Genomic DNA, 11739 nt, shown 5'->3' with positions numbered 1-11739 from the left:
CGAGCTCTTTTTTTTTTTTACTGGTACCTTCAGGTGCTGTCGGAAATATAGGAATTCAAAAGGGAGGATGCATAAATGAACAATTCGGTTCAACTACTGTGAAACATCTGAGTGTTATTTAATTTAGAGCTTGTTTTGGGACCAAGTGGCGCGCTTTATATCTGTAGAGAGGAGTAAAAAGAAATAAACCAGTTGTGGAAGTTGACAATTTCTTTTGCGAACTTGGAAACGATAGTTATCAAAACATTTCCAGCCTACTTGCTCCGGAGCTTTCAACCGCATTCCATGCTCCTCGCCAGCAGACTGGGCTTGCTCATTGGCCGTTGGGCTGTAGGACTTCGCAAACCCAATCTGCTGATGTGGATCATGTGATGCAGCTGACAAATATCTAGAAAAAGAGCATTTTCTTGTAATTTTTGGTTAGGAGATAGAGTGCAGAAATGTGCGTTTTGTGTAGTGTGTATTTTTACTTTGAGCAAGAGTTCCTGAAGTACTCTCGTCCGAGGCGCCGACTGTGGTTAATGTTGGAGAGGACTCGCCGCACAAAGATGGGTGATGGACTTTTATCTGAGAAAATGCTCCAGGGAGGCCAGGTTCACAGTCTGTCCCACTGATCAGCACTGAGCTGTCTCTTTATCTTTTAATATATCCCCCGTCTCTCCCTCTCTGTCTGTCTCCCACCATCATCGCAGCCAAACCGGGAGCCTGTCTCTATGACAACGTGGTACAGGCGGGGTTTGCCAGCTGGAGGCAGAGTCGATCAGTCCTCAGTTGGCATCACCGCCCGAAACCTCCACACCGCATCACGCCCTGAGTGGAATGGAAGAAAAGGACAAGAAAGAACATGTAAGTAGCTGCGTTTTGTTGGATTTACGGCATGCGATGCAAGATTTCTGCAAAACTACCAATGCATTTTAAAATATTTGACTTGGGTAAGGCTCGCTGAAGAAGAAGCAGCAGCAGCATAGTTTGCCCGGCTGAGTCACTGATTGTTTAAAATGCGGATCAATAAAGCTATTGTTCCCATCGGTGCCATAGGTGGCAGCTCGCCGCAGACTAAGACCCCAGCAGGCTGCATGATGAAGGACTTCATCCACATAAACTAAGAGCGCTGTGTTGTTTAGGCCTCATCCTCATCTGTGCCTATAAACATCTCTATTGTTTCACAGGGGGAGTATATCGGAGAGATAAAGGGTGGGATGCGGCCTTCAATGAAACTGGTTGTTATGGGAATTATTAACAAAAAACCCAAGAGGTTAGTGCACACACCTGTTTTCGTCTTGTCATAAAAAGATAATTAGACATTATTGGTATTCTGCTGCACATATGATGCGCAGCCAGTTAGAGTCGTTGTTAAAATGTCCTGGCCTGCCATAAAAGAGGATGTTAAAGCAGATAGGCAGCTGTTGCCTGTGTCTGGGTGCAGATGCCAACCACCCAGCTCGTCCCTGTTTGGGGAAAATATCTTTGTGATGCCAGTGCCTTTCCTAATTATAGGTTAGTCCGCGAGTGTGCGTGGGAGAGTTGCAAATCCCATGAAATCCGAGGAGTCACACTGGCATTTCTTTGGATGATAACATCAGCTGGCTTTTTATTCCTACAGTCGTCTATTACGTCCAGCTAAAGATGACAATCAGGCCAAAAAAAAACCCCCCCAAAAAAAAACCTGATGTGCAAAAATAAACTATGATGTAGAACTTTTTTTATGTCAAGAAACTTATTTTTAGCTGCAGAAACATCAGGAAGGTTTTAAGGACAAATCCTCTCAAAGGACCCTGAGCATGGCGGGTTATTTTCCAGCTTTTCGTTTGATGTCTTTGTTGTGATTAACATGGATCTTATTAATGATTGTGCTGTGATAGTAAGAGCCAGGTTAAATGCTAAGTGAAACTTAGTCTTGCCAGCTGATTGGTTCTTTGTCATCGCGGTACTCCGATCGGGTTCAAGTAAAATGTAAATGACCAAAAACTGTAAACTGTAATGCCAAAATGACAGATTTGCACAGAAGTTTGTTGTTTATAATGTCTGAGCTTTGCATGCCACCAGGTCCAAATATAAAGCGTATGCATGATCACAAGCAGAAATATTCAAATCATTTACTCAAATTAAAGTAGTAATACCACATTGTATAAATATACTCTGTTAGAAGTAAAATTGCACTCAAAATGTTATTTAAGTACCAGAAGTAACAGCAACATAATGTGCTTATAGAATTAAAAGTAAAAGAAACCTTTTATTATGCAGAATGGCCTTTGGGTTATTATTCCTGATGCATTAACATGTCAGCAGTACTTTAATGTAGTAACTGGTCGGGTTTTCTAGGCTACTTTATTTTGAATAGTTTAATGTGAAGCAGTGCATCATATTCTAGAAAGTGATCATATGTTTTGACTAGCTGTGAGAGAAATGTAGTGACAATACAAAAAATGTAGTGGAATAGATGTACAAAGTAATGTAAAATAGAAATACTCAAGTAAATTGATTTAAGTACAGTATTTGAGTAAATGTACTTTGTTATTTTCCACCACTGAAAAAAGGAGTGTAAATTGTCCTGCAGGAATAAGCCAGCGTGGCCTCCACACTTTTTAAACTCAGGCATGCACTTAAACTCACTGCTGCTCCTCAAGATCTTTATTCAGTGTTCTTCATCACTCATAACTATGAAGACCAGAAGATGTCACTGTTCTCTGAAGGTTTATAACTCAGCTGATCCATCAGAAGAAGAGACTGAAAGACAGGGAGGTGGTGAAGCTGCATGTCAGCGGGGTAGAGGAAGTATTCACATCCTTTACAGAAGTAAAAGTACACTGGAAAAATACTCCATCACAAGTAAAAATCCTGAAAATGTTACCTGAGTAAAAGTATGTGAGTATATGCAGAAAATGTTCTTAAATTATTAAAAGTAAAAGTACTCAATGCAGAAAAATGTTGGAATATTATATATTGCATATCATCAGATTATTATGATTTACCATCTGAATTGTAGTGAAGTTGAAGCATAAACTGACATTTGAGGTACTTGCTGAACTCTCCTTCAACAAGTACCTCAAATTTGTACTTAAGTGCAGCGCCTGAGTAAAAGTCCTCAGCGTTGTGTTGTGCAGCTCTGTCGTCTGCTCCTGATCTCTTCCTGTGCGTCTGAGCAGCATTGAGGTGACTCTGTCCAGTCAGCCTCAGGAGGAGGACACGGAGGGCGACGTGGGCCTTCAGTTAAAGGTCAACTTCCCGGATAAGGCCGTCCAACGCAACGCCCGCCTGGCTGGGAAGTGGGGTCCAGCTGAAAATACCCTCTCCTTCTTTCCCTTTGCAGCTGGAGAATCCTTCAAGGTAGGTTCATCTTCTCACCCTGAACGCAGCATTATATCACTATGCTGCACAAGATGCTTCTGGATAGTAGGTTTTGTCCCTAAAGCCCCGAAAAATGTGGTTTCAAATCTAAATTATTTCTCCATCAGAGGCTCAAACTGAACCTTATGGTGGACCAGGGGCCAAAGCAAACACCTGCTGTGTTGTATTTAAGATGCAAAATTGAGCCAGGATCCCAAATTCCCTTAAGTGATTAACAAAATGCAAAGTGTCACTCAGTGCTCAGATTATGAAAAATAATCTGATTTTATTTAAAGATCTTTTTTACCTCACATGGTTCGAAACTGGGGACTTGGAGGTCGATTCATTCATCACCGGATGATGATTTACCGGTCAATCTACGTTCCTACCCTCACCTATGGTCATGAACTTTGGGTCATGACCGAAAGAACGAGGTCCCGGATACAAGCGGCTGAAATGAGTTTCCTCCGCAGGATGGCGGGGCGCTCCCTTAGAGATAGGGTGAGGAGCTCTGACACCCGGGAGGAGCTCAGAGTAGAGTCGCTGCTCCTCCGCATCGAGAGGAGTCAGCTGAGGTGGCTTGGGCATCTCTATCGGATGCCCCCTGGACGCCTCCCTAGGGAGGTGTTCCAGGCATGTCCCACCGGAAGGAGGCCCCGGGGAAGACCCAGGACACGCTGGTGTGACTATGTCACTCGGTTGGCCTGGGAACGCCTCGGGATCCCCCCGGAAGAGCTGGAGGAAGTGTCCGGGGAGAGGGAAGTCTGGGCGTCCCTGCTCAGACTGCTCCCCCCGCAACCCGGCCCCGGATAAGCGGAAGACAATGGATGGATGGATGGATGGTTCGAAACACCTGGCAGGCAAAATCAACCCTTATGGCCGTTCAACTTGCCCTGTAACATCAAATATTCACGAATAAGCAACTAAGTGAAGTTCAGATTAAAATAAATAAAAACTGTTCTAACTCTGGCAAAAAATGATGCGTTCATGTTGGGCCATGTTGCTCATTGTAAGATCAACCTTCAGGATCATCTGTGACTTCTTATCTCCTCTGTTTATGATTTACAATATGTGTGTTTTTGCAGCTTTAAGTCTAAAAAAAGCCCCTAACCGTCTCCTCTTCCTCCCCCTGACTCTCAGATGGAGATAGTTTGCGAGCACCAGCAGTTTCGTATCTTGGTGGACGGACAGCCTCTGTGTGGATTCACCCACCGGCTCTCCCGGCTCGCCTCCCTCACTGCCTTACGAGTCTTTGGAGATCTACAGCTCACCAAGGTGGCCTAACACCAGCATTAAAAAAACAAAACAAAAAACCATACATAAGGATGTTTTGGGACAGTATTCAGTACATACGATTAGAATAGAGCTAGATTTTGAGTGAATGAGTTAACCCATGGTGGGGATGTTCGGCGTCTCCGGTTCCAAATAAAGATCCGCCTGCCTCGTAATCGTGTTGAGACAAAGTGCCTTCACTAGATTATCTGTTTGGGGACTTGAAGATAATGACTGAACGCAGCCATCGTCGTTGTCTTAAATAAACTGAAGAATGTGATTTGAACTGAAGCCAACTAAGTTCGGAGCAAACGTGGTCTAAGCTGCAACGCGTCAGTTTGTGCATTCAGATCTCAGACGCTTGTCTTTGATTTCTCTGGAGTTAACCTTTGAAAGCACTTGTGTTTACGAGCGCCTGCATGAAGATGAATGTCTCTGAAGTCAATCGATTGTCTTTCTGTGCCCGAGTAAGTGCTGTAACAGGTGGAATGATGTAAAAGCGTTTCAGTAGCCTACATTAGTGCATGCCAGTAAAACACACAGTATGTCCCTCTGAGCGTGAAGCTGGAAGGATCAGGCTGTGTCACACTTTCTGTTCTAGCTCTAAAAAGCTCCTCATGCCCGCTGGTTTGTGTACTTTTCTTTTACCACTAGCACTTTTGATGTGAATGTTTCATATTGACTTTACTTCACTGCAATAAATCACGTTTGTTGTTACTCCTGTGTTGTTTTCCGTTTTGTGGTTGAGTCACGGCTACCTGGAAACCCGCTCTGCGTTATCCTGCGCTGCATTGTGTCACTTGTGATTTCACAGGAACGAGGCTGTAAACCAACACCAGCTCAGCTTGAGTCATCCAGATAAAGGCTGGACTCGGCCCGCTGAGTGGGAGTGCCTGTCTGCGACTGCTGGGAGCAGCCGGCCTGAACTCAAACTCTGAGATTGTGATAAATACCTCCTGAGGCTGTTCTTGTCTCTACTTGAGCTTCCTCATGGAGTCAGATCCTTTACTTAGGCGAAAAATACCTCCTAAAACTGCTGCCCTCAGGACTCCTGCAGGGTCCACCGACTTAAATTTAAGACTGTTTGTATCTTATTAGTGCATAGAATATAATTTCGTACCTGTATCAGGTCATATTGGTATGAAACTGATGGAAAACCAGGAGGGACAAATTTTCTGATTTCTAATGATTTGATTCTGGGGCCTGGATATGTGGAGGAAGTGATGAATGGATGAACAAGCTAAAAAGGATGAATTCATTTAAAGTTAATTCAGCTTTTCATGACTGTAGAATCACCATCGCAACAGTCAAAACACATTTCATAACAAAAACTAATGGGCATGCAAAGGCTTCTGTAAATTCAGTTTAAGACTTCTTAATACCCTCTAAGGCCTTTTTTTAGGAAGCTGGATCCACTGTTTTTTCTGACTTTTTAAGACCTGCAGAGACCCAGCTCACTACAAGTCACAATCCTGCTTTCAAAACCCTGCTTAGCCGTAAAAGTGCATGGCTGATATCAGCATAATGTACTTAAAGTGTACTCATTTATTATAATATGTGACATTACTATTGTGTTCATACTGATGGAAATGAAGCTGCCTGTGGTGGATTTAGATTTAATGACTTGATTTATGAGGTATTATCCCAAAATAAACTGGGGGGTTGTGAGATGATTAATACGAGAGGGAGGAAGAAAAACAAATGCTTGCTATTACTTCTTAAATATTTAAATATATTGAATATTAATTTTACCCCTCCAGGCTTCAGACAGTTTTTGATATTTTAGCATTAAGAGGTAAATGCTTCTCATAGATGTGTGGAGGATGACCTAAGACCCTAAATACGCACCGGTTTTTCTAAAAGGTCACGGCCAAAAAAGTTAAGAGCAACAGTTCATTAATGTGTTTTACAGGTTTATTCCATGTTCATCTGAATGTTAGTAACTAGCCATCTTATAAGAGCAGTGAATGTATGTTCATCTCTGACATGTGGTGAGTATAAAGTATAAAGCTGCAGAAAAAAGTACCTTCCAACTGTACTAAAGTGTAGTATTTGTATATATTTTTATTGGCTTTTGAACAAGTATGCAAATTATATACAGGAACTTAGACGAAGATGTTCAACAGAAATAGGTTTACAGATGGCAGCTGTGATGGAGGGACACTCAGCCACTGAGTTTTAGTCAGTAGAAAGATAGAAAAAAACAAATACATAAAGGAAGGGAGGTTTAGAAAATGATGAAATTACGTAGATTACATACAACTGCTTTTAAAAGCCTTTAAATCCTTAGAGAGGATTAGAGGCATCTTAGGGATAAATAAGCAGAAATGTTGTGTAACCACGAACACTTTCATCTGATTGCATGTTCCCAGTTTGTTGCTACTGTTTACATTCATGGAATGTGTACATTCAGTCGTCTTCATCGCTGGTTCAGGGTTTAATCCGCCGCTCTATGTCTGCTCTCTGATCGCATCGATCCAGTCCATCTTCTCCTGGTGCGTCGGAGCCTGGATGAAGTAATGTGTGTCTGACTGAGTGATGATTTTAAACAGGTTGCCTTGAATGTTGCCTTTCACGCCTGAGCGGGAGGAGAAATTAGGCTTCATTAACTAAAAGTGAGCTTAAACAGTGCAGTTATGAAAAGCAAAATGACACATTTTCACTGTGAAAGTCATCAGAAAACTTGAAATGACAGCAGCTTTTCTGCTTCTGTGATCTCCACACAGTTTTCTATATTTCACAGTTGTTTATAATGTTTATTCATATTGTAATACAGCATACATATTTTTACACATTCTTATATATTCTCTTAGATATTTCTAATTTCCTATTTTTAATTTTATGTACTTGTTCTACAATGGAAGCAACTGCAGCTGAGCCAGTTTCCCCTCAGGGATCAATATTCTGACTGGCTTGTTCAGAAATGAACACGTGCCTGAGGTCACTGGGGGCGGAGACGGTGACTCACCTGAGGGAACCCCGTTGTCGTCCAGAGAAGACACCAGACAGCTGCGCAGAGAGAAGCCGCCAGCGGGGGTGATGTCATCCTGACAGGTGACGTAAGACAGGAAGTGGACTCAGATTTGTGGATGTGAGTTACTACAAATCATGACACTCTGTTCTGCATCATGATTTACTCACATAAACAGACATTGATTTATTATTGGAAGTCCACAGCTGCACACTCACCTTGGTGGGATCAAAATAGTGAAGGAAAGCAGGTTCTGAACGCAGCACGAACAGCCGCACCTTCCAGTTCTTCCTCCTGTGTCCCTGTGTTTAAAGCGGGTGCACGTCTTAGTTTGAGGTGCCTCCGTTTGGTCGCATCATGATTATAAGACATGAAGGAAGCGATGTCTAATTAAGACTGCGTTTATTAAAAGTTAAACAGCGAATATTGGGTTGCCAGGTTGTGAAAAACCCCCTTGGCTGCAGCTTTTTAATCAGTAACAATAATTTTATAAATGCTGTAGAAATCCATTAGGTATAACTTTTGAACCCTTTTACAACTGTTACTAAATTATGTAATTATTTAGTCATTTTCAGCATGTTGACACGGAGCTGATTCAGCATGTTTACCTGTTTAAGTAGATATCCTCTCTTTATCACTTTTCCACTCAGCTCCACTGCAGACAGCGATGTCTCTGCCTTCACACTGCCTCTCTTCTTCAAACTGTCAGACTGCGATTGAACACAAACACGCTGTGACTCAAATTACTCCTCCAACCTTCTCGCTGCCATCTCAATAAATGCAGGAGGTCAGTGCACCAGGACTTCTTAGTACTCACAAAGCTGTACAGCGCAGTGGAGTCGTCCATGAACTGCTCGCTGAGGGCGGCCGTGCGCAGAGCCTCCACACTCTTCAGGCCGACGGTCCGCAGGAAACCCTCCTCCAGCAGGGCAGAGGCCAGCGTCAGGGCCTCCACACGGGTCAGGGCCAGCTGCATGAACACCAGCCAGTCCACCACCGCTGAACCTGCAGGGACATCACACAGATGTCTAAACTTTACTTTGCAAAAACACACAAACAGCAAATATATACATGCAGATACAGCAGATAGGTGGACTCGTGCATTGCTATATAGACTTAAATACATCTGCATAGAGAGAATAAAAGATGCAAAAGAAGACAACTAATGGCAATAATGTCAGTAGTTTTTGCTGTATATTGTCATTCTGTAGCCCTTTTTACTGTCATGTCGTCCTCATTGGCTTCATGAGTGTCAGAGGAGCAGAGATTATAACCACACAGACAGGCAGACAGTCTTGAAAGAGTCTAAAGGCAGATGCATTTGAAATGTTTCCAGGCAAACACCACCTGATATGATGGAGAAGAATGGAGATGTTGTAGAGGCTCACCTGAGAAACAGTTGCTGTAAGTGCTGCCCTGCTCCACGTGGGTGCTCATGTTGATGCCGCTGTGGACGTCATACATGGAGTCCAACACTTTGCTGCAAAAGAGACAAAGACGCTTGAGGAAGTTAAAAAGCGACAGTGAGAATGCCATAAGCCTGCTGATGATCCTGCAGCGTCTGTGAAGCTCACCTCAGGTTGATGTTGTGCAGCTGGGATCCCGCTGGGTCTTCCTGGTCTGGCACCTTCCCGCCTTCGGCCTCTCGCAGCTTGTCGACCACCGCGGTGATGTCAGACGCCCAATCATCTCTCTCCTCCCGGGAGCAAGCCTCCAGGAAGTGATCCACTCCATTCTTTGTGTGGAGCTTGAACACCAACTAGGAAACACATAAAAAGGAGATTGATGTTCAGTTTTGTTATTGCCAGATGATGAGCTGGTAGACGATGGAGATCAGGTTCTGACAACGCAGTGACCTGAGGCGAGACATTTTCTCATCATCAGATGAGGTTTGAGACGATCAGAGAGAGGCTCGGCAGGTAAAACCACACCTACGATGAGGTTTCTACCAATAAAAACATAAACAAAGAAGAAGAGAAAATGTGGCGCTTCCATGTTCAGACATGAGAAATGTAAACTCTGATCTGAGTCGTATTTCTGCTCATTTTTATGGCAGATTCAAACCAAATCAGGAAGGCACATGAAGTTCTAATTTTTAAATCATTTTCTCATTTTAAAGTGTTTCACATAAAGATTCATATATCATTTCACCTTCTTTGGGTTTAACTGCTGTTTAGCTGTTCCCTGAGGTCTAAATGAAGTGACTTTCCATTGTAATCTTCTACTTCTGAAACCTTTTGAATCCTTTTATTTACCTATAAAAGAACACACTGGATTAACTCACCGGTCGATTTTCGTACTCCAGAAAGGGACAAGTTATCTCACAGTCCTTCAGCAGGACTTTCCCTCGCTGACACGAGTCGCGTTTGCCTCCTTCGTACTTGTAATACAGCAGCTTGTCTGACATCAACACAAACCAGCGCGCCTTCCAGTTGTGGACAAGATGACCCTGTGGTCAGATTATTAAAAATGATGAAAAACAGTTGAATTAGTACAAATTTAGAGAACATCAGTGGAGGAAACAGGCAAAACTCTGTTTACCATCTGCTACATTCCTCACTACATGTGCCACTGACTCAACTCAGTGTCAGTTTATTTCTCAGGGACAGTGCATGGTAATAAACACACCTGTAAACATGCCAGAAATCAGCAACTAGTTTAAAACAGCAATCAGGGTAAATTTATATTTTACAGCATTTGTTTTCATGTTTATCTAATTAAAAAAAGTCTCACCCTTTTCACCAGGAATCCCTCTCTGAGAGCGCCCTTCTTCTTGTCTGTCTCCATACTGTTCAGTGTGATCTGAGCTGTGCCTGTTCCTGCCTGCTCAGCTTTTTGAACGTAGAGGGAAGCTTTTTCCTCAGTAAGTGAGTCACTCTGTTCACACACGCACACACATACACCCACATTCACACCTTGCTCAATACTTTCATGCCAAGCCAATCCTGCAATGTCTGCCAGTGATCACTTGAGGGCGCAGCGGCTCCTTCAGAGGCTCGGCATGGAGGGTGATTGTTTGATGAAGACTCCTGAATGCTGGCATGGTAAATTTCTGAGGTGACGAATGTTCTGTTCAAAGATGCGTTGCTTTTACCTGAACGTCATTTCAATTTACACTGCACTGTGTGTGTGTGTGTGTGTGTGTGTGTGTGTGTGTGTGTGCGCTTGCGTCTGTGTGTGTGTTAGGCAGAGAAAATCAGACAGGAGAGGGAAAATCTCTGTGAGCCAAATGCTCAAAATGAATTTTCGCTCCATCAGTTTGAGTATGTGAAGAATTCAGATGCAGGAGATGAAGCTGTAGGGAACATCCTTCATACGGATAAGATGGTTTTGGTTTTTATTAATCCCATTTTGATGAAAAACCAGCAGCTGGTGGTCGACCACAGCTGTACCCAACAGGAGGACAGAGTGCACATATACCTGGTTAATGGGGATAGTGTGGTTGGTGAGCCTGAAGCAGTATAGTTAGTGAGACTGTGACCATGTGGGCTCTATTTCCTGGTTTCCTGTCAGTCACAAAAGAAAGAGGCTAACAGCAAAATGACTGCAACTTCCTCTAAATCTTTGGACTGATAATCGTTAAAAAAAACTACCTGATGTTATGACCACTGGGGGGCAGCAGAAACCCGCTGTGAACAAAAAACCGCAGCTGTTTATTAACACATCCAGCAGATACATCATCATTCATTTGAAATCATCATGGCTGCCCAGTATTCACTCTCTTTTAGCTCTGTTTTGGTCTCCACCAGCTGTTTAGCTGCTTGATGCTCTGCTGTGTCCACCAGCTAGCTGCTACTGTGTCCGTCCATGGTTAAGTGCAGGGCGGGTAGAGGACAGGGGGTTTAGGAGCTTTTCTGATGCTAGCTGGTTAGCATGCTAACTTCAGTAGATATCTGCAACATAGGCGTCCAAGACATTACATCAGAGCTGTTATTTCTTCACATTCTGTTCATAATTCTAATTATTTTTTTTTTTTACATTTTTTAAACTAAACTAAATAAATAAATATTACATGTTGCACCTTTAAAGGATGAGGCTGACAGTATTATACAGCTTTGGTCTGGTTCTTCTCATGACATTTTTGACAGTAATATATAGAAAATCACCATCTGCATCCTCCTGCAAGAGTTTCTTGAGGACAATTTGAATTTTAGTTTCTTTATTCAGGA

At 42.9% G+C, this 11739-nt stretch overlaps 2 protein-coding genes across 2 annotated transcripts; one reads left to right on the top strand and one right to left on the bottom strand.

The window, feature by feature from the left end:
* Nucleotides 1-492: 492 nt before the first annotated feature.
* LOC139342345 (galectin-related protein B) lies at nt 493-5316 on the top strand. Its single transcript, XM_070979410.1, has 4 exons — nt 493-846; nt 1170-1255; nt 3147-3327; nt 4468-5316. Exons 1-4 carry the CDS (start codon nt 820-822, stop codon nt 4609-4611), a joined length of 438 nt encoding a protein of 145 aa, XP_070835511.1. The 5' UTR covers nt 493-819; the 3' UTR covers nt 4612-5316.
* A 1590-nt stretch (nt 5317-6906) lies between these two features.
* plek2 (pleckstrin 2) lies at nt 6907-10357 on the bottom strand. Its single transcript, XM_070979780.1, has 9 exons — nt 10304-10357; nt 9855-10019; nt 9145-9329; nt 8959-9050; nt 8388-8575; nt 8179-8280; nt 7789-7872; nt 7568-7646; nt 6907-7177 (listed from the first exon to the last, which is right to left on the bottom strand). Exons 1-9 carry the CDS (start codon nt 10355-10357, stop codon nt 7050-7052), a joined length of 1077 nt encoding a protein of 358 aa, XP_070835881.1. The 3' UTR covers nt 6907-7049.
* Nucleotides 10358-11739: the final 1382 nt, after the last annotated feature.

The sequence above is a fragment of the Chaetodon trifascialis genome, chromosome 14 (assembly GCF_039877785.1).
Source record: "Chaetodon trifascialis isolate fChaTrf1 chromosome 14, fChaTrf1.hap1, whole genome shotgun sequence".
Lineage (NCBI taxonomy): Eukaryota > Metazoa > Chordata > Actinopteri > Chaetodontiformes > Chaetodontidae > Chaetodon > Chaetodon trifascialis.
Note: the sequence above shows the minus strand (reverse complement) of the source record. Positions and strands in the feature narration are given on the sequence as shown.

Coding starts and splice junctions, on each gene's coding strand:
- LOC139342345 (XM_070979410.1), top strand. CDS start 820: ATGGAAGAAAAGGACAAGAAAGAACAT. Junction 847..1,169: donor AAAAGGACAAGAAAGAACAT/GTAAGTAGCTGC, acceptor ATTGTTTCACAG/GGGGAGTATATCGGAGAGAT. Junction 3,328..4,467: donor CAGCTGGAGAATCCTTCAAG/GTAGGTTCATCT, acceptor CCTGACTCTCAG/ATGGAGATAGTTTGCGAGCA.
- plek2 (XM_070979780.1), bottom strand. CDS start 10,357: ATGGAGACAGACAAGAAGAAGGGCGCTCTCAGAGAGGGATTCCTGGTG. Junction 9,051..9,144: donor CTGCACAACATCAACCTGAG/GTGAGCTTCACA, acceptor TCTCTTTTGCAG/CAAAGTGTTGGACTCCATGT. Junction 7,647..7,788: donor ACTATTTTGATCCCACCAAG/GTGAGTGTGCAG, acceptor GTCACCTGTCAG/GATGACATCACCCCCGCTGG.